The 21,058-nt window shown below is 56.7% G+C and overlaps 6 protein-coding genes across 6 annotated transcripts; 4 read left to right on the top strand and 2 right to left on the bottom strand.

Moving 5' to 3' along the window:
- Positions 1-462: 462 nt before the first annotated feature.
- BKCO1_5000115 (het-domain-containing protein) lies at positions 463-3,006 on the top strand (the record flags this gene model as incomplete). The annotated part of the gene is made up of 1 exon (XM_020276696.1): positions 463-3,006. One exon carries the CDS (start codon positions 463-465, stop codon positions 3,004-3,006), a length of 2,544 nt encoding a protein of 847 aa, XP_020133938.1.
- A 2,011-nt stretch (positions 3,007-5,017) lies between these two features.
- On the top strand, positions 5,018-6,409 carry BKCO1_5000114 (heterokaryon incompatibility protein; the record flags this gene model as incomplete). The annotated part of the gene is made up of 1 exon (XM_020276695.1): positions 5,018-6,409. The coding sequence occupies one exon, from the start codon at positions 5,018-5,020 to the stop codon at positions 6,407-6,409; it is 1,392 nt and encodes a 463-aa protein (XP_020133937.1).
- Positions 6,410-6,836: 427 nt separating this feature from the next.
- BKCO1_5000113 (proline iminopeptidase) lies at positions 6,837-8,425 on the bottom strand (the record flags this gene model as incomplete). Its single annotated transcript, XM_020276694.1, has 4 exons — positions 6,837-7,251; positions 7,321-7,459; positions 7,511-8,314; positions 8,371-8,425. The coding sequence occupies 4 exons, from the start codon at positions 8,423-8,425 to the stop codon at positions 6,837-6,839; spliced, it is 1,413 nt and encodes a 470-aa protein (XP_020133936.1).
- Positions 8,426-8,864: 439 nt separating this feature from the next.
- BKCO1_5000112 (kelch repeats protein) lies at positions 8,865-10,928 on the top strand (the record flags this gene model as incomplete). The annotated part of the gene is made up of 1 exon (XM_020276693.1): positions 8,865-10,928. One exon carries the CDS (start codon positions 8,865-8,867, stop codon positions 10,926-10,928), a length of 2,064 nt encoding a protein of 687 aa, XP_020133935.1.
- A 590-nt stretch (positions 10,929-11,518) lies between these two features.
- BKCO1_5000111 (uncharacterized protein) lies at positions 11,519-12,904 on the top strand (the record flags this gene model as incomplete). Its single annotated transcript, XM_020276692.1, has 1 exon — positions 11,519-12,904. One exon carries the CDS (start codon positions 11,519-11,521, stop codon positions 12,902-12,904), a length of 1,386 nt encoding a protein of 461 aa, XP_020133934.1.
- A 2,137-nt stretch (positions 12,905-15,041) lies between these two features.
- Positions 15,042-20,893, bottom strand: BKCO1_5000110 (cellular morphogenesis regulator; the record flags this gene model as incomplete). Its single annotated transcript, XM_020276691.1, has 4 exons — positions 15,042-16,559; positions 16,609-20,508; positions 20,557-20,706; positions 20,759-20,893. The coding sequence occupies 4 exons, from the start codon at positions 20,891-20,893 to the stop codon at positions 15,042-15,044; spliced, it is 5,703 nt and encodes a 1,900-aa protein (XP_020133933.1).
- Between the last annotated feature and the right edge of the window lie 165 nt (positions 20,894-21,058).

The raw sequence follows: 21,058 nt of genomic DNA, 5'->3' as shown, positions 1-21,058 counted from the left end.
CAAGGGTACTAAGTCGGAAGTCTTCTTCGAACCACCAAGCACTATTGCAGTCTTAGGGCTATGGAAAGAGCATTTATCATCGCCGTTCATGATTGTGTAATATGCAAGTAGCCGGCTGCCATAAGAGCGTCTGCACATGCATCCAAATTCTGTATGGCTTGCTCCAGCTGAACGCCACCGCATGATGGCTTCGCTTCCTTCCGTGTACCGACGTACGCATGTAAGCTGACCGTGCATTGGCTGCATTTCTTCTTCAGTCTGGGATTATTGTTTCGTGCGGGGAATATGCGAAGAGGGCGGGGAAAGGGATCTGGGATGATATAGTGGATTGTGTATATATCTGGCATCTAACACTGCATAGAACTCTGCTTTAGGCTCTATCACCGTCTTGAAATTCGTTGTTCAGCTTGTCTAACCTTAGAGCTCCAGGCGAGGTACAATCGACCGATTCAGAATTTCAACATGAACAAGTACGACTACAAACGCACCAAGCTCCACTCAGGGGAGATCAGGCTGTTCAAGCTACACTCAGGATCCGGTTCAGACCAGCTAGAGGGGAACTTGGTTCGTCGCAAGGTGAAGAGAAGCAATCTGTCAGCGAAACACGAAGCAGGTCTCCCAAATGTTCGAACAAATGGTGCGGACTCGACTTCGAACACTCCTTTCGCTGAAGAATACCTGGCTCTGTCGTATACGTGGGGAATGCCCGCACGCGGAGGCGAAGAGAAGTTCCTACGGGTGATTGACACCAACGAAACTTACAAAATCGAGATCAAGCCGAATCTCCATGGTGCCTTGATGCGGCTCCGCGACCCTGTGGACACACTTCTACTTTGGATCGATGCCATCTGCATCAACCAGAGCGACAATCGAGAGAAGAGTTCTCAGATCCCAAGAATGTCGGACATTTTCAACGAGGCCAAGAAAGTGTGCATTTGGCTGGGGCCCACCGAGGACGAGAGCAACCTTGCAATGGACTTCATTCAAAAGTGCCTGGACCTGGACGATTTCAGCCAACGATTCAGCCAGGACTTCTCCGAAAAGTGGCATGCAGTATCGAAACTGATGAGGCGACCTTGGTTCAGCCGTCGATGGATCGTCCAGGAACTCGCAAGAGCTCGAAATGCCGAGGTTTACTGTGGCGACCATAAGCCCATGCAATGGCAGGACTTCGCAGATGGCATGTCTCTGATGTCAGCCCACCAAAAGGAGATTCAGCGGCTTTTTCGCGAATCAAAGCGGTTTGGCCATCATCCCGATCTCGTGGGCGACCTGAGCGAGTTGGCCGCGGTCAAGCTCATTCACATTGTGGACCACATCTTCCGCAAATCCGACAATGGCGAGATCATCGAAGAGCTGCTCCCACTGGATGCGCTCATGTCTTCTCTTGCCGGTTTTGACACGTCGAATCCTCGAGACGTCATGTACGCCATTCTATGGCTAGCAAACGACGCACGTCCAGGAGTCAAAGACTCCGAAATATGGAAAATATCGCAAAAGCAAAAGTCAGGCTCTTACAGCAGTGATCTGCTATCTCCCGGTCTCTTACTGATGACTGATGGGACGACTTGGGGGCCCGCACCGCAGCCTTCGATAGGGTCTCCACCCCGAAGCAGACGAACCTCAATAGCAAGAGCACCAGATGGAAAAAGTCTCCAAGTCACCCTCCACAGACAACCTTCTAATTCCATAACCTCGATAATGGAAAACAAACCAGTTTCATCCCCCACTCAGGCGTCTCCCAAGGATACCGTATTTGCCATCGACAAAGCCGTCAACTCTGATCAGGCGATGAGTGAGGCCCTGGATGGGCCGGATGGCAATTCTCTGGCCAGGGGCGCTGCCGACTTGTCAGGGACGGAGCCCCCCAGTGTCAATGACAAGCCACGGGCAGAGCCAAATACGTCAGTACGAAAGGATTACTTCACAGAAAGGCATACGGCCAAGCCCAGCGAAGATTTCCATGACCAAGACTTTCAGCATCACGATCAAATCGTCGTGAACATCCCCGTCGACGGGCCCGAAGACCGAAAGAACCGCGTTCTCAGCAAATGGGTCGGCGTCACCACCAACAAATGGGTGATTGTCGACTACGACAAATCCGTCTTCGAAGTCTGCAAAGACTTCATCAAGTTCAGCCTCGCGCAGTCCAAGAGCCTCGACATGATGCTCTGCCCGTGGGCGCCGCCCGTCGAGGCCGACGACCCGCCCCTCCCGTCCTGGATCCCCAGCCTCACCGGCAAGCCCTTCGGGCCCGACGCCAACGGCGTGCACCGGCGCGTCAAGGCCGACGCGCTCGTCGGCACCCCCGGCCTCACGACCCGCATCTACAACGCGTCGCGCAACAAGCCCGCGAGCGCCGCCTGGCCGCCCCACGAGGACCGGTGCGTCTCGGTGCAGGGCTTCATCCTGGACCGGGTCAGTGCAAAGGCAGACCGCGCGATGGAGGGCGTCATCCCCGTCGACTGGCTCGAGCTGGTCGGATGGGACCCCTGCGCGGGCTTGCCGCCGGACAGGTTCTGGCGCTCGTTGGTCGGCAACGTCGACGCGCATGGGCGCCGCCCGCCGCCGTACTGGAAGCGCATCTGTAGAGACGCGTTCGGCAAGCGGCAGGGCGGCGGCAATCTGGATACCAAGCAGGTCATCAACAGCGATTGCGCGCCGCCAATCCGCGAGTTCTTGGAGCGGGTGCAGCGCGTCGTTTGGGAGCGGAAGATGTTCAAGCTCAAGCAGCTCGGAGACAGGTCGCTAGGGATTGGACCGAAGTCGATTAAAAAGGGTGATTTGATCTGCATCCTGCATGGATGTAGTGTCCCTGTTGTGCTACGAAGAATGGTCGGGGGGAAACCGACTCACAAGGACGCAGTGATTCCGGAGAAAGAAGAGAACAGGAACGTTCACTACCAGCTCATTGGCGAATGTTTCATCCATGGAATGATGAATGGAGAAGCTTATCGTCTCGACTTCGATCCAAAGAACCGGCAGAGGGAATTCAAGTTGAAGTGACGTCAAGTGACAAGTCAATAGGTCACAGGTCAGTTTGATATCTCGACTGTCTTCTATACTGTCTTTTCTGTCCATTATCCTCCTCCCCTCAGTTTTCATTGGCAAGTTTTGCTTGTGCCGAATGCCGATCTGGATTTGGATTCTCTTATTGCCTTTTGCTACCACCGGATGGAACGTATGCGACTTGTCGTGTGGTCGGATGTATGGATCAGACGATACAGGCCCGTCATGGACCTCAATGTATAAATGGAAGCAACTCATGGTGCGAGTAAAAGAGTGTGTTTATCGAACTCAAGATTGGTTAATGAGTCTTGAATTTGCTGCATGTCGTGGTGACCCGGGTCACGAGCTATCATCGTTACTTCTATCATGACCTGGCTCTACCTTCAATGAGACACGCATGTTCCACAAAGTCTCCTTTGACTCCACATGGCCTTGGTTTCTTCCAGTGCCTACCTCAAGGAACGCGTTGCTGACTCTTTCGATTGATCGTAGCAACAGCGCAACATTTGTGGTTGGTCGGGTCAACCGAACCGAGTTGAGATGTCTCGCCGCACGGACCGTTTAACGATCTGACGCCGATCCAGCCACGTTCCCGGCGGGCGGGGGCACGCGTCCCGCCCGTCCCGTCCCTTCTCGCGTCACACAAACTCAAACTCTCAACCTCTGCAAATCGTTCTAACGATTCCAGGTGTTGCAATTTTGCATTTTTCTTCGCTGGTCCAGAGCACGTTAGCGTAGAAGCTCAGATTAATGTCTCGTGTTTTGTCTTGTGTTCGCAAAGTCGCCGTCGGATCGTGACAGCAGCGTCAAGAGTCGCCCTCAGACATTCAATTCACCCTGCTAACTCGATGAGACAGTGCCAAACCCACTCGGCGGTGGCAGAGTGGTCAAAAACCAATCACGTCAACAAAATTTATCTGATCAAGACAGACAATTAGACACGCCGGCCTCCCGCCCATCAAACAAACAAACAAACACCGGACCCCATGTTTGTTTCAACTTGTTTGTTGACCCTGGGCGGTGGGGTCGGGTCGGGTGACCAAAGCTCCGGTGGGGCTTCGTGTACCCATAAATAACCTCGTGCAAATGCACGAACTCAGCTCAGTCATCTGCCAGATCGAAATACCACCTTCATCATCTTAGTTACCGCCATCGTCCGATTTTACAGCCGTTTGCCACGTTTTCCAGATGGCGCGCCAATGCCAGTACTGCGCCAATCTGTCAGTCAGCTTGCTAGTGAGCTTGGCTGAGGAGGAATTTTCAAGCAATTTGTTCCCGAGCCATGCATTCTACCCGCACCACTGCTCTTTCGACGAGCTCGAAGAGTCGGGAGAGACTGGATGCAACTTCTGTCAACTGGTGCTGGACTGTTTCAAAGGGGCGCCGACCGAGTACGAGCGTCCTGGCATGTGGCCCTCGGAGTGGACCGGTCCCGAGTGCGACATTGGAGAGTCCATGTACGCCGTCGCCAAACGCCTGCCAGTTCGGACGTCAAGATTTGCATAAACTCGGATCACGTGCATACCGGAGATCCTTTGGAGAAAGTCAGCGTGTTGGACACGGTTCTGGTTCAGGTCGGACCCAGGGAAGACTATGAAGACGAATCGAGTTGGGGGCTGCCGCCGCTCGTGCTGAGACTTAGTATATCCCGTGGTATGTCGCTCGAGGACATGGTATCGCCTGCAGAATCTCAACCATGCTGATGTGGTTTCATGCAGAAAAGGCGACGTATATCGGTAAACATCGGATAGGGCGCTTCCGAGTCGACCCCAACCTCGCATCTCAGACAAACTATGCCATCGCAAAACAGTGGTTGGAAAATTGTCGGACTTCCCATCCATCTTGTCTTTCTGGAACCATCGCTGAACTCCCTACACGCGTCATTGACGTTGGAAGACTCGATGACTCTCAAGAGCCTCGACTTGTTCTTACGCGAGGCTTAAAGTCTGAATACATCGCGCTGAGCCACTGCTGGGGTGGGAGCGTATCGCCGTTGCTAACGACAGAGATGTTGGCAACATTCGAACATGAAATCCCGTACAAGTCTCTGCCTATCAACTTCCAAGATGCCATATCCATAACACGACGCCTCGGGTTCCAATACTTGTGGATCGACTGCTTGTGCATACTTCAAGACTCAAAACGAGACTGGGAGCAAGAGTCTACGAAGATGGGCCTTGTGTACCGCAATTCGACCGTCACAATATCCGCCATATCATCGCCGGGAAGCACTCATGGGATTCTGAAAGACGCCCCAAACGCAGCTCCTAACCCAAAGCCGACAGTCATGAGAGTTTTTGAAGGCGATGGGCAACATGTTGAAATCATGGTCGAAAGGCAAGATGTTGAAGAAGAAGACATGCGTGGCCTACAACTGCAAGGCCCTCTAGAGAAGCGCGGATGGACGCTGCAAGAGTCGAGACTTTCACCGCGACACCTGTACTACGGAACCCGCCAAATATATTGGAGGTGCCCTCAGGGATACGAGTCTGCCGACGACACTCCTCTTGGGAACAAATTCCCTGAAGATACATACGACCAACTATCGCCTGTTCTCTACTCAGACATCTTGCGTCAACCACGCTCCGAAGCCTGCGATGTTGGCGCTCTTCTGCTGGATTACTATAGCTTGGTGAACGAGTATTCGCACCGGAAGCTGACTTTCGATTCCGACAAGCTCCCGGCGTTTTCGGGTTTGGCCCAACGCCTGCATCCCGCGCTGGGTGGCGACTATCTCGCTGGTCTTTGGAGTTCTGATCTCAACAACGGTCTACTGTGGTATAACGAGATGAGGACATGCAGGCATGTCCGGTCATATCGTGCGCCCTCCTGGTCCTGGGCGGTAACCAACGAGCCCGTCATCACACCAACGAGCTTGACGCAACCCGGTCCTTTGGATTTACAACTTGTTGAACATGACATTATCCCTCAGGATAGAGGCAACCCATACGGACAGATTGTGTCCGGTCATCTCATCGTGAGTGCCCTTGTCATGCCGCTGGCTCGTAGTAAGCAGGTCGTCGATTCATACCTGGCCGATGACACAATGGGACTTGTCCATTTTGACGAGCCAAAGGAGGAGGGAGAAGCCGCGTCAGGAGGATACAGTTTGTCGCTGGTCAATTCTGACGAGGGCATGTACTTTTTATCCATCCTATTCAGGTTTGGACGCTGCAGCGTGTGGGAAATCGATTTTGAATCCTACTACCCAGAAAAATATACCGCACTGATTGTTCATGTATCGGAGTCTAGCCTACAGGGGTTGGTGTTGCGTCGGGTGTCTGATCGCTCCGACGGCGCATATGAGAGGGTTGGATATTTCGAGACCTTCGCAGGAGAAGCCGAAGGCCTCTTGAAATATGTCCAAGGGCTAAAACGTCAAACGTTGAAACTAGTCTAAACATCTTCAAGGCTATCAGTCAGCTCCGCGATCAATACGGCGTCGTTTCTTACTCTTCTCAGAGATTTAGCCTTCTTCGAATGTATGCCAGCTTCGCCGTACTGCTGAGACTCGGCCCAAGGCATGTTCAACCGAGTTGGACGTTTGCATATGAGGACGTTGGTTATGATATACGACCACACCTTCATCAACTTTTGCACGACGACAACGACATGTGCACGATGATGGGTCATTGCTTTGAGTGTCTATGCCTATCCGCTTTGTCAAGTATACATGAAGCACGTAAGAAACAGACAAGCTGATCTGCGACATATAAACTGCCGGTTCTCTCTCTACAGCACGCGTCCGCTCTCTCTCTCTCTCTCTGTGTGTGTCTGTCTGTCTGTCTGTCTGTCTGTCTTTCTTTCTTTCCCTCCTTCCCTCCTCCTCAATCAATAACATCATCCCTCAACGCCCACACATTCCTCCACACCTCATCCATCCGACTCCTCACCGCATCATGATACATGACATTCGTCACGAACGTCTTACACCCCTTAATCCTCCCCGCCGTCTCGACGCTAAACCCAAAATCGACGTACATGTCCTCGACGTACACGGCGGCGTAGCACGGCACCTCGTTGCGCGCCAACTGCGCCTCGTCGTACAGGGCGGGCCAGTCGCCTTCGGCGGCCAGCTTCTCGGCGACGGCGGCGAGGGCGCGCAGCTCGGTGTAGTCGGTGAGCATCCACGGGAAGACCATCTCGCCGGTGAAGAGGAGCGGGGAGGTGGGGTCCGGGTGGTCGAGGGAGAAGGCGGGGAGGGATTGGTGGATGCGGTGGGCGGACCAGGCGGATGGTTTGCTGGTGGGGGGAGGGGGGTGGTTAGAGGGGGGTGGTTTGTTTGGCTGGGGGTGGGCGGTGTGTGCTTACCCTTGGCAGTAGATGGATTCGTGGAGGATGGCGTAGATGATGTGATCGTCGAAGGGCATGGTCTGCTCGATGAGGGAGGTGGTGGGGCGGGTGAGGTGGCCGAAGACGGCGAGGTCGTTGGAACAGCGGAGGACGAGGTCTGTTCTGGTCAGTGTCGATCTCGCATTGGCAGAGCAAAAAAGCGGCTTACCGTGTATCATGTCGATGCCACCGTGGAACCCGAAGTTGATGCCGAGCTGCATGAACCTCCGGGCTGACAGACTCCCCTCCCCGGAGAGCCTCACGGTACTGTCGCCAAACCGCTTCAGCAGCTTCACGACATCCCTCACCCTCTTCACGTCTTCCGGATACTTCCGATAATACGCCTCGTTCCTTTCCTTCAGCTTCGCAAACGTGCGCTGATACACGGCATCCGGGTCCCGTACGAGCGGCGGCAGTCCCCCAAAATAAAACGCCTCGCGCAGCCCGTCGGGATAGAAACTCAAATACGTCGTTATGCAGAAGCCGCCGAAACTCTGGCCCGCGACGCTCCACTTGCGCTTCTCCTCGGGCCAGCCGTCGGTCAGGGCCAAGCGCACGGCCTCGGCGTCCCTGACGATGGAGTCGGCGCGGAACGACTTCAGGTAGGTGGCTTGGGTGTCGTCGTCGCCGCGCAGGCCGAGGGTGCTGGCGCTCACGGGCGAGCTGAGCCCGGTGCCGCGCTGGTCCAGCATCAGCACCTGGTAGCCGCGGTCGAGGGCTTGCTGGGTCCAGCCGGCGTCTTGCGGCGGGCGGCAGCCGAAGCCCGGGCCGCCCTGGAGGAAGAGCAGCCAGGGGAGTTGCTGCTGCTTCTTTGCTTCGGCGTCGGCGTCGGCGTCGTCCGAGGTGGTGGTGGTTGGGTCCGCGGGCTTCTCGTGCTTGCGGGCGGAGCGCGCGAAGAGGCGGAGTGGGCGGGAGTCGGGTTTGTGCCAGTGCGTGGGGACTTCGAAGAAGTATTCGGTTATCTTGAGTTTGCCTGGGGGGAGCAATTGGTTAGTGGGGCGACGGACGCCGGGATGGAAGAGTGCGAACCGGGCACGATGTGCGAGCGCTGCTCGATGATTTTGGCGGGGGATGTCTTGATCATTGTGGGCACGTGCTGCAGAGGTACCGCGATGTGGGTGATGAGAAGAGGTCAGGGAGGGGAGGCGGTGGTGAGGTGTGGCAGTGGTGTATATCCCAGCTTGCGTGTCGGCACAATTGGCCCGAGGAGCTCACAAAGAGCGTTGCACAGGGGACGGTGGTTGGTGGGACTCCAGCGAAGGCTGTCAGCTGGGACCGGTGGTTGTTGGTGGTTGGTGGAGGAAGTGGGGTCGCTGGCGCCGGAGGGTCGGATCACCACGACAGGGGGCGGGATGCCAAGAGCGGAGGCCGCGGGGCTGCGGGGCTGCGGGGCGGACGCTAAAAATTTGGGACTCGCACACCCGCCACCACATTCCGCCCGCACCTGCCCCGCGCAGGACACTGTTTAATTTCCTGGTCTTGGATTCTCATCGCCACATCTCCTCGCACCTCGACTTCTCGCCATGGCCAAAAAGGCGGACAAGGCCAAGAAGGCCGAGAAAAAGGCCCGCACCGCGGCGAAGCAGGAGAAAAAGGCCGGCAAGAAAGAGTCCAAGAACCAAAAGCGCGCCAAGGACGGCGATGACAGCGACGCCGACGACGTCGACATCGACGCCGTGCTCGCCGAATACGCCCGCCAGCAGGAGCAGTTCCTCAAGGTCACCGAGGCCGTCGTGGATCCGCCGTCCGCCCGCGCCTCGGCCACGCTGATCGGCTCGCCCACCAACGACAACGAGCTGTTCCTCTTCGGCGGCGAGTACTTCAACGGCGCCCTCGCCCACTTCTACAACGACCTCTTCGTCTACAACATCCACCGCGACGAATGGCGCCGCGTCACCTCGCCCAACACGCCCCTCCCGCGCTCCGGCCACGCCTGGACCCGCGGCGGCAACGACAAGGCCATCTACCTCTTCGGCGGCGAGTTCTCCTCCCCCAAGCAAGGCACCTTCTACCACTACAACGACCTCTGGCGCCTGGAGCCCTCCTCGCGCGAGTGGATGCGCCTGGAATCCAAGGGCAAGGGCCCCCCCGCCCGCAGTGGCCACCGCATGACCTACTTCAAGAACTACATCATCCTCTTCGGCGGCTTCCAGGACACGTCGCAGCAGACGCGCTACCTCAACGACGTCTGGATCTACGACACGGCCACCTACGCCTGGCACGAGCCCAAGCTGCCGTCCGTCGGCCAGCGCCCCGACCCGCGCTCGTCCTTCTCCTTCCTCCCCAGCGACGCCGGCGCCGTGCTGTACGGCGGCTACTCGCGCGTCAAGCAGGCCGCGAAAGGCGGCGGCAGCGGCAAAGGCGGGCCCGCGTCGCGCAACGTCCTCAAGCCCGTCGTGCACCAGGACACGTGGTTCCTGCGCATCGTGCCGCCGGCGGCCGACGCCAGCGCCTCGCTGCCCAAGGTGCACTGGGAGCGCCGCAAGAAGGCAGCGAACCCGCCCAATCCGCCGCGCGCGGGCGCGACCATGGCGTTCCACAAGGGGCGCGGCATCCTGTTTGGCGGCGTGCACGACGTCGAGGAGAGCGAGGAGGGGATCGACAGCGAGTTTTTCAACCAGCTGTTCGCGTGGAACATCGACCGCAACCGCTACTTCCCGCTCGCGCTGCGCAAGCCGCGCGCGCAGGGGAAGAAGCAGGGGAATGCGGGCGGCGATCGCGGCGGGGGGAGGAGGGGCCGCGGCAAGGCGGATGAGGAGGAGCTGTTGCGGAACTTGAAGGCGCTGGAGATGAGGGGGACGCTGGCGGGGGCGGACGATGATGGCGACGACGGTGCCGAGCTCCCTGCGCGGCTGGATGGCGCGGCGAGGGAAGACGACGAGGATGAGAAGCCGGACCGCGCGCCGAAGCCGGTGCAGTTCGAGATGCCGCACCCGCGGTTCAACGCCGCGCTCGCGGTGCAGGACGACGTGCTGTATGTGTTTGGCGGCACGTTCGAGAAGGCGGACCGCGAGTTCACCTTCGACGAGATGTGGGCGATTGACCTGGGCAAGCTGGAGGGCGTCAAGGAAATATTCCGCCGCGAGCTGGAAGACTGGCAGGGCGAGGAGAGCGAAGACGAGGATGAGGACGAGGAGGACGAGGAGGATGAGGACGAGGAGGATGAGGGGAGCGATGACGACGACGTCGCCAGCACCGCTGCTACGTCCGTCTCAGCGGCCCCGTCGGCCAAGGATGCGGAGGAGAACGCTACCGCGGAGGAGAAGCACAAGTCGGCGTCTGCACTGACGGAAGATGGCCTACCGCACCCGCGGCCTTTCGAGACGCTGCGCGATTTCTACGCGCGCTCGACGAACGACTGGCAGAACGTCATTATTGACGAGCTTTCGCGGAAATACGGTGGTGAGGCGAAGCTGCCCAAGGAGATCAAGACTATGGCGTTTGAGCGTGCCGAGGAGAAGTGGTGGGACTGCCGCGAGGAGATTCGCGCGTTGGAGGACGAACAGGAGCAGGCGGGTATCAGTGAGGTGGTCAGCTTGGCCGAGAGGGGCGATGCAGCTACTGGTGGAGCGGGAAGGAGGAGGTAAACTTATATCAGACGGCATCGGAAAATTTCAGGAATCTCACTCTCACTCTGCTTGACAACAGCCCTTGAGTACATGCAAATGATGAAGATGAAGTGTGAAATTGTCTTGACGCTTCATGATAATTGCTATTTCGAACCATGCGATCGTGGACTCCCTTCTCTCAAATCGGCAGGTACGCAAAGTGCGTGAAAGCCGAGAATCTTTGGAAGCATCAATCAAGGCGGCCAAGAACCGTGATGGATCAGGCACACCGCAGAATGCAATGGTAACGGCTATAGAGACCGGCAAGGTGTTTGCATTGACAACATCTGCGCCGTTCGCCCAGTGGAGGCCGGTATCCCGAAATGGTAGAGCGTCGCAGGCAGCATGACACGGCCAGGTTGCAGCAGCACCGCCACATGTCGCTAGTGCAAAAGTAGTGAAGCGTCCCAATCCTGCAGCTGCTGCCTACGAGATGCACCACCCCGCGCTGAATACGCCAACACCAAAGTAGTCTTATACACATGCACCGCTTCTACTTCGGCCGTCCTTCATTGATTTCCAGAGCCCTACAACTAAGCAAACAACCACTGCATCACCGCGTCATCACTATGGCAAGCCCACAGACCGTCGTAAAACTGGACATGACAGCTCATCTGGAGCCGCAACTGGAACACGCCCCGCAAGACGCTGAGAATCTCCACCTCGACGAAGAGATACCGACCAACGATGCCTGGGTCTCGCTCTCGAAACATTTCACATCCGTCAAAGACCTGCACATGGACAGCGGGTGGAACGAGGAACTCAACGACCGCGACATCCCACTCCATTGGCCCCTCGAGAAGCTCACCATTAGCAGCGCCTGCGGCGAAGTATGTCGATCTCCTTGGATCGTCCAAGGAAAGGTCCCGCACCTGGTGCTTGATTACACCGCCGGGCTGAGATTCGAAGGCCCCACGACCGCGGAGCTAACCGCTGCCAACAACGACGCGATAAAGAAACGCGAGAAGGACGAAAGTCCGCACAAGGTCGGCGACATACAGATCACCTTCGTTCCCGACCTCGTCGCCGAATGGATGAGGAAGAAATACGCCGACGACGACGGCGACAACAACAAAGGCGAGAACGAGCCAACGACAGAAGCACCACCACCACCTACCCCTTCCAACCTCCGCACTCTCGAAATCATCTACAACGACGCCCGCGACACGCTCTACCGCTACGTCCTCGCCCACCCGACCCTCATCGACCCCGTCCAAACCCTCAGCCTCATCGCAAAGAGCAAACACGACCTCAGCATCGGCGACGAGCGCATCCTCGAAGACCTGCTGCCCCAACTCACCCACCTGACCGCTCTCGTCCTCGTCCTCGGCGACCATTATCGCGACCGCGAGCAGCTGCCGGCTTTTTTCAAGCACTTCCCGCCCAATGTCGAGACGCTGCGTTTCCAGAGCTCCGTGTCGTTGGCGAGGGAGGAGGTTGTTGTTGAGAGGTGGGTGGATGCGTTTGGGGATCCCGAGTTTTTGCCGCGGTTGAAGAGGTTGAGCTTCGTGTTGGATTTGGAGGATGGGGAGGGGGAGAGGCGGGAGAATGAGGAGTGGGAGAGGTTGCATCCGCAGCGGGATGGGGAGGAGGAAGAGGAGGAGAAGGAGGTGGATGATGATGTGGCCGGCAAAGACGCCAAGACGGGAGAGGACGACGCTTCCTCGTCTCCGTCGGAGGAGAGCGATAACGGTGCCGAGGGGTCGAAGGATCCGGACGAGGTAAAGCAAGATACTGCCGAATCTGCCGAGACTGCGGAAAAGACTGCTCCTGCTCCTGTACAAAAGCCACCTCCCAATGTCTCGGATGAGGTCCTAGCACGGGCGAAGCGTGCGTGTGAGCGCGTGGAGCGGGCAGCAGAGAGTCGTGGCGTAATCATCGACTCGTTTATGGGCGTGTGGAGGCAAGGCTTCACCGGTCTTACGCATGTGGATTACCGATGGGATAACTTGTAGGTGACGCGCGATATACACGGTGTACCAGTATATTTCTATCTTCCAACTCCACTCCATAATGTGTTTAGAAAAGTCTATTCATAAGTGAGCAGCGAATATCCCTGTCAAATAATCAATACCTATTCTGGCCTCTCCAGTCAACGGGCTATTCAATTTCAACCACGACTAATTTTACCATGCACTTTGATCCCGGGTACCAGTACCCAATCACCCATGTGAATCACCAGTCTGCTGACTCTATCATGATCGCCATCTTGGCCCCGCCTCAGCATAAAACTCTCATCCACCACGCCCTCCTCTGTTTTCTTCTCACCAAAAGAGCCCTCGGAGAGGTAGCTGGCTGCACCATGTCCATAACTGTTTCGGCTCCCCTTACAAGTCACCAAGGTTGGCGTCGCTTTCCAACCAATCCACATGCCCTCAACCTGGCGGATTCTGTACAGCATCATGAGCGAGCGGTTGATGATGAACAGCGTCAAGCCCAAAAGATGGTGAGCGCCACCATGTATCTATTCTTGTTGCATTACGACGAGAACACGACGGGGAAAAATAGAAGAAGGGAATGTCAGTGTGAGTGACGCAGAACAATCCAGCTGTTGATTCCGGAACGACGAAGAGCGAAGAAAAAGGGAGGTAGTTAAGACGCCGCAAATTGCTCCCTGAGTAACGGCTTCTGTGTTACCTCTTTCTCTCGACATACAGCGAAACTCACTGTGTCGTAGAACAAAAGGTCCAGCTGGGTCAACAATTCCAACCCTCTTACACGCATCAAACCGCAAACACAAGACCTGACCCGTGTCCCTATCCAACCTCATGCCCAGCACACCAGTCCCAGCAAAGTCAGCTGCTCTTAATCGCGGGACCAAGCGCCCTCCCTCCCCACCAGCGGGCCACCCGCCCCATCAGTACGTTTCGGCCTCGCTTCGATATAAAGCTTTTCCACAATCAAGCAGGGGCTCTGTGTTTCGTTCCTCGACAATAGAGCAAACAATTGAAGTAAGGACTCCTTACCATCATTTCACTCGTCTTTTTCGCTTCCTGCGAACACGTTCAAGATCACCTTACTCTGCTTTCTCTTCGCCGCTTACCATATGAATCCCCATCCACGCCGCCCTTCTCCCACGGGACAACCGCTCCCCCCCTCTTTCACAACCCACCCTCACGCCATAATGAAGACGCCCAGCACTTGCCGCCTCTCGCTGCACACCAGCACTTCCGGCTGATGATGCACAACGACACCGACTCCCCATACGCGCGCGCTGAGCATCAATACATCCGCATCATCGCCAATGCCCCTAAACGAAAGCAAGCTGCTTCGGCGACGACGAGCGCAAGAGTGGTGAATCGAGGGGTGGTCTCCTCCATCTGCGGGCAGGAACGGACGCGAAGCAGTCATAGTCGGCTATGGGCAACTTTGGTGTTGCAGGACAAGGTGACGTGACTGATTGCTTCCACTGGGTGTATTTATGTACAAGCAAATGGAAGCCAGTCATCGTCGCTTTTGATATAGAAGAAGAAGAACGGGAGCAGAACGGAGGAGTTGGAGTGTTTTTATTATCGAAGCCAGATGATGGACGGACGGGCTGGTTTGGCTCACCAGGTGATGAAGCATACGTGCTTTCTTTCTCTTTCTTTTCAGCTGTTGACCGATTGTCATCTCCCCTCTCCCTACCCCCCCATCAATGAAAGAGCTCAAGCCGCCCGCCCAACGACACATGACCACCACAGTGCGCAAACGGCCTGCCACCCTCCTGCAGCACCACCAAACGAAGTAACCAACAGAGCAAAAAGACATCAATCACAAGGGCCAAAAAAAAAAAAGGCAAAATGCAGGCCTGCAAAACATCTCCCATCAATTCTCTTTCTAGCACGTATAAAAAAAAGAAGTCCAAGTCAACAAATCCATACAAACAACTATCCGTACCCCCGTCCCCTTCCCACCCTCACTCCCATAACCTCATTCTTTCCCCCTTCCCCCTTCCCCCCCTGCGTCACCACCACACCCCCCGTACCCCACCCCCCACCGACCTACTCGCCTCCCACCCCCTCACCCCCCTCCAAAGACAACCAAACCAAACCCACCAAACCAAACCAAACCCACAAACCCAACCAAACCCAACCAAACCCAACCAACCCCCTAAGCAATCCCCCCCTCATCAAACACATCCCCCGCCACCCACGCCTCCACCTCGGCCAGGTCCACCGCCCCCATCCGGTACGTCTCCTCGAACGCGAGGATGCTCAGCTGGCCGAGGAAGGGGCGCACGACGCCGAGGACGAACGCCATCTTGCCCATGGCCTTGGCGTCGGCGCTGTCGCCGAAGACGCCCTGTTCCTGCGCGGCGCGCAGGACGGGCGCGAGGAGGGAGCGGCGCTTGGTGTTGTTGTTGGTGCTGTCGTTGCTGTTGCTGCTGTTTTCGTTTTCCTGGTCGTGTGAGGAGGCGGCGGGCTTGCCGGGCGCAGGGGCTGCGGTGGTGGTGGTGGTGGTGGTTGTTGGGCTGGTGAGCGACGATGGACCGCCGCTGGTGGCGGCGGCGGTGGCGGCGGCAGTGTCGTCCGCCACGGCTCCAGTTCCAGCCGGTTCATCCGCTGCCGAAGCGGCGGCGGCGGCGGCGGTGGCATTGGCCTGTCTCTCCTGCAGCGCCTCCGCCACTTCGTCCACGAGCGCCACGGGCCGCCAGTCGAGGTCGGGGCGGTAGACGGCGTCGATCGTGTCCGTCAGGAACAGCCACTCGTGCAGCTGGAAGTCGTCGTGCGCGAGTGTGACGAGCGTGTCGAGCAGCTTGCACGCCTGCAGGACGCTCAGGTTGTTATACCGCTCGTGCTGTTCCTTGTCGTCCGGCAGCACCGACGCGATGGCGTGCGTCAGCTCCGCCGTGATGACGGGCCACACGGGCGCGAGGTGCACGGGCGAGATGCGCAGGACGAGCGCGCGCAGCAGTAGGAAGATGTCGGCGCGCGTGGCTGACGACGGCGACGATGCCGGCGTCGCCGTGAGAAGCTCCGTCAGCTTCTCCAGGATGCCGCCGAGGTTGATGGTATACGTGTCTTCGGGGTTGGCGAGGACGAGGATGGTCATCCGGCGCAGGTTCAGCTGCGTCTTGCGGTCTGCTTCGAGCCTTGCGCTTGTTGCACCGACGCCGAACATGATGCCCGCCGTAGTTGGAGCACTGAGCCGGGAGAGCAGTTCCGGCATGCGGTCCTTGTCGTTTTGACTCCACATGCGGAGCACAGGTAGCCACTTCTCCAGTGCAAGCTTCGTCTCCGTGGCGAAGAACTTGGTGTCATTGAATGCGGCCTCGATATCACGTTTCCAAGCTTTAGTAGCAGCAGGGAGCGATGAAGTCCGTGTCAACTCGTAAATGAGATCAAGCAGAAGAGGCGAGACCGTTTCCGGGAAGGCCTTCGCGCGGAAAGCGGGACCAATGACGTTGGTACTGATAGATGTAGCTGCATTCGCAATCCGGTCGTTGTCGACAAGGATGAGGGGAAGCTTGGGAAGTATCGACACCAAGACGGTTACGATGTCTGAAGATCGAGTAGCGGAGCTGCCGTTTTCTTCAGGGATCTTGTCGACCGACATTGTGGACGAGTCTTGAAAGTATCCCATCGGACGGGTCGTGAAAGTAGCTGTCAGTAGACGCATGAAAAGATCCTGATATCTTGTCAGTACACCAATCATAGAGATTGCACATCACACTCACCCCAAGGTCACGCCGCATGCGACGCTGCTCGCCGAAATTTGTATTGTCGACCTTCTCTGCAAGTGTGGCGGTGAACTCCAGCAGCGCAGGTAGAATCTGACGATGCGGCATAGGATTGGCCAGAACATCCCTCAGGAATGTCAAGCAGTCTGGCCAGATCTCGTCCATGGCATCGTCTTCCAATGACTTTGTGTAATCGACTAAGAACGCGACCAAGTCGGTATCAGCCAGGTCGGATGTCAAGGTCGACATGCGGTGAGGATCTAGTGCGTGTGGATTTGTTCTGCTGTAGACGGCATTGAATATAGCAGGAGTTGTGTGCTTTGGACTTGACCCGTTGAGTACGTTGAGAAGGCTCATCACGGCGTTCGCTTCCTGACTTGCTCGCGGAGATCGACACCAGACAACAGCCAGGGTTTCCAAGCATTCCAAAGTCTCCGCGGTGAACAAATGCTCAAGGATGCGCCTGGCCCTGTTTCTCATTCGCAGGGACGTGTACCCGAAAGACGCGAGAGAGGTATGATCGTGCTTGGAATGGCCGTAACCTCCCCAGGACCAGATGCCGAAACAGATGCGAACAGTGTCCTGGAAGCAAAGAAGGACAGTAAGTCTGCTGTTGGCGGTGACAGCTCGAGTCTGGTTAGCTTCGTTGGCGAAGACACCAGAAACCATGTTACCAAAGAAGCCCTGAGGCTGCTCCGGCGTTTTCACTGTGGTGACCTTCATTTCCTGCAAGACAAGTCTCTGGTGAGCATTTGCAAGTATCTGCTCCAGGCCGTTCATTAGCGCAATCAGGGTTGATTCTGGTGAAATCGAGCCTGGATGGACGGATTGGCTAAATGTGGACTTGAGCTGGCCGAACGTTAATTGAATCTGCTTGCATAAACACTCGACCAAGGGAAGCAAGTTCTGGAAAATCGTATCCGCAAACAGGGGCAAGACTTCAATGAGAAACTTGACCCAGTCGTCCAAAACTAGTCGGCTCGAGGGAGAGGAGAACCCATTTCTCAGGCACTCGACCAACTGAGGCGGTGGGGCGATGACAGGGATTTCTTCCTCCACAGCCTTATCCACTGATTCGCGAATACTCCCTGTACGTTCCCGGGATATCCTGTGTTCCACTGGAGAGACTGGTACCACAGCGCGCAAACGGAGTTGAAGGGCAGCCAGCGTGGCTTCGAGCAACAGAGATTGCAGGGACGGGCTGGCGGACTGCAGGCGAGCCATGAGGAACGACTCCAACTCCAGATCCTTGAGCGGCAAAGAATATGGGTTTAGTAAGATTGCGCGGATGGTTGAGATGGTTGTTCGATACAGGGCGTCGATGTGCGGTTCTGATCCGGTCGATTGTGTCGAACTCGAAACTGACAGTGCACGCATGCAGATGCGGACCAACAGATTCTGCAGCATCAGTTCCTGCTCCTCATTCGCCGATGGATCTACGACCGGAACGTAGTCTTTCGAAAGAACGACCCAAGTATGATCGGAAGACCAACGAAAGATATTGAGCAACTGTTGCATGTGGTATAGACATTCTCTCGAGTCGTCTATCAAGACAGGCGGTCGAGTGACTGGTGCGTCCAGTCGGTCTGACGATTGATACTTGATGCAATGAAGACTTTGAAGATGAGACATTATTATGTCAAAGACGCGGTTCAAACTGGGAAGATCCTGGAGCCAGGTCCGGACATAAAAGAAGAGTTCAGTGCCTTCCTCTGCCAGGGAGTCCAGAAGCAAGAATAGTGGCCGAGTCAGGACCGATTGGTAGCCGCCCACCAAACCGTTAAGGCCGCTCAAAACAGGCAATCCGCTCGTCCTTCTGGACAGTCTGCCAGGCTTCTGAGCCTGTTGGTTCTGTTCGTGAATGGTATGGGTCCAGAGCACAGCCAACCGGCGGCCAGCATCCGCCGCATCCGCTGAACCGGACTTGGCGGTAGTCGTCGTGGCCTGGGTCATCAGTGAAGTCACGGCAGCTTCGACGAGGTGATCTGATGCAGTCATGGCCTGCAGTTGCCACAGGCACCTTACAGCCTCGACATGGTACTTTGGTCGGAAAGGAGATAGATAATACCAGGTCGACACCACCAGGGAATTCACAAGATCTGGCATACGCGCAGGCGGAAAGAAAGCGGGTGAATCGTTGCTGGGCTGGAATGCCGTCATTATTGTCGTGACGGCGATGATTGAGGAGAAAGGTATACGGTGTTCAGCACCCTGGGACTTCTCCACTTTGATCGCCTCTTCAAATGCCGCCAGTAGATCCTTACTGCTCACAACCGTCGTGTCCGAGACTCTTGACAAGATATTGGAGAGCAGTTTTGTGCTGATCTCTTTCATCATGTCGGAGGTGCTGGCACGGAGAGAGTTGATGAAAAAGGTTACTGTCTCCTGCAACAACGAGTCTCTTAACTGGACAAAAGAGCACGGGGCGCCACTCGTTTCGAGATTGCCTTGTTGCTCGTTATAGAATGCTCGTACGAGTTCCGTGGTGGGCACACCCTTTACATCCACCCCATCCTCGGAGCCCTTGTTAGCGAGCGCACGGTCGGAAATGCTCTGAACCAGAATGTCCACAATGTCCAGCTTCGTTGTTAATATGGAATTCTCCGTATCATTTTGACTGTTGACTGAGGGTGGGGTGTGGTTGAGCATCTTGAGCGTAGCACACGCTACTAAAGGAACGTGATGAAGTAACATCTCTTCCTCCCGGATGTTGAAACGAGTAATGATGAATTTGGCCAGCTTCAACTTCTGCAGCACCTTCTCACGGTCCTTGGCACCTTCGGGCATGGCCTCATCCAGGAGCTCGAACAGTTTGCCCCAGATGAGACCACTTTCCACACCATCGAAGAAGATGCTGGCACTACGTAGGACCTCCTCGAAGTTTTCCCTGCTTGTGGATTCGCCGTAGCGCCGAGCGCTTTCGAGAAGCGGCAGGAACACAGACGGGACAAGAAGCCCGCCCACCTCCCAGCGATCCATCAGAGACAGGCAAACTCGGAAAGGCTTTGCATGTGCGGCGGGCGATTGGTCGCGAGTGTTGATCATGGACATGATTCCATTTGTAAGAGGCTGCAAGCCGTACCTGGCAAAGTAGGCGGCATGATGCGAGTTGACGTCAACCACAGGGCTCTTGGGCTCCGCCTGTCCATCTCCCCCATCAGCGTCGGTACCGGGGTCGGGTCCCAGAAACCATGACCACAGTCTCCGGTTCAGACTCATATCCCTTCTCGTGACAACGCCGGCGGCGGCGGATACCAGTCGTTCCAGGTCCTTTCCGTCGATGCGCACCTGGAGGACTTCAGAGTGCAATGGTAACGAGTTGACCAGGAGATCCAAGTACCCTCTTTGGACCAGGAGTTGGCTGTCACCGAGACCGGCAGCAAAGCACCTAATCAGCAAGCCCGGCTCGGGTGCAATGGCAGCCTCTGCAGCCATTGACAGGGCCTCGGCAGGCACATCATCTTCCTCAGTGGCAACTACCGAGTTGCGCCTCTGTTTTGTTCCGAATTGTGGCAATCTCCGAACCAGATACGCGAGGGCTCCTTGACGGCGGGGAACGTTGGTGATGGTGGCGAGGAAGAAGCACTGCCAAAAGTAGGAGTCCTGCGCGTCACCAGCACCGTCATTCTTGCGCGCTTCGTCACCACTTATTGTAAACCTCAGCTTGTCCACGATCTGCAGGATGCGTTCAAAGTCCTCGGCAGTCTCATCTTCCAAGCCGGGCAAGAGGCACAGTATTATCGATTTGAGGGCGGGTCTCAGCGCCTGCGCATCGACGGCGAGGACGTAAGTCTCGATGAGGGAGAGAAAAGCGGGCCGGACGGAGAGCGAGGCGAAGGACAGCACGGAAGCAAGGCCGGGGAAGTAGACGTGGAGATTTTGGGAGAGAGCGGGTTTCTAGAATTGTGAGCCAATGCTTCGCCAGGCAGAGCAGGAGCGGCTAACCGTGAGAATGGAGAAAATGTAGGCGTAAACCTCGAGGGCTTTCTGGTGTACACCCGAGGGCAATGACGGGTTCAGGCATTGGGCCAGGCGGATGGCGATGGTGGCGCTATGCGGGACATGGGGCACGTCTTGGGGGTGCGTCTGGATGGCCTGCAGGGCGTGAGCTTGGTGGGCGGGGCAGAGGGCGCGGTGATGGGCGGACCTTCAGCAGGCGGCCCAGGAAGGAAATGTAGTCGGCCCATTCTTGCTGGGGTGTGTCGAACAGGGCGAGGGCGCGCTCGACGTTGGACTCGTAGCGGCGGAAGGCCTTGTCTTTCTTGAGGGGAGCTGCAGGCATGCGTGAGCGGGGTCTGGGAGCTTTCTCGAAGCTTGGTGGAGCTCCGGCGCACGACGTACATACCGTCCTCGAGCGGGCGTCGAGGCGAGCGCACTGCGGGCGATTGGCGGCCAGAGCTGGAGGGCGAGGCAGCGCGGGCCTGCGACTGCGGATCAAGCGACATGG

The sequence above is a fragment of the Diplodia corticola genome (assembly GCF_001883845.1).
Source record: "Diplodia corticola strain CBS 112549 chromosome Unknown scaffold5, whole genome shotgun sequence".
Taxonomy (NCBI): Eukaryota; Fungi; Ascomycota; class Dothideomycetes; order Botryosphaeriales; family Botryosphaeriaceae; genus Diplodia; species Diplodia corticola.
Note: the sequence above shows the minus strand (reverse complement) of the source record. Positions and strands in the feature narration are given on the sequence as shown.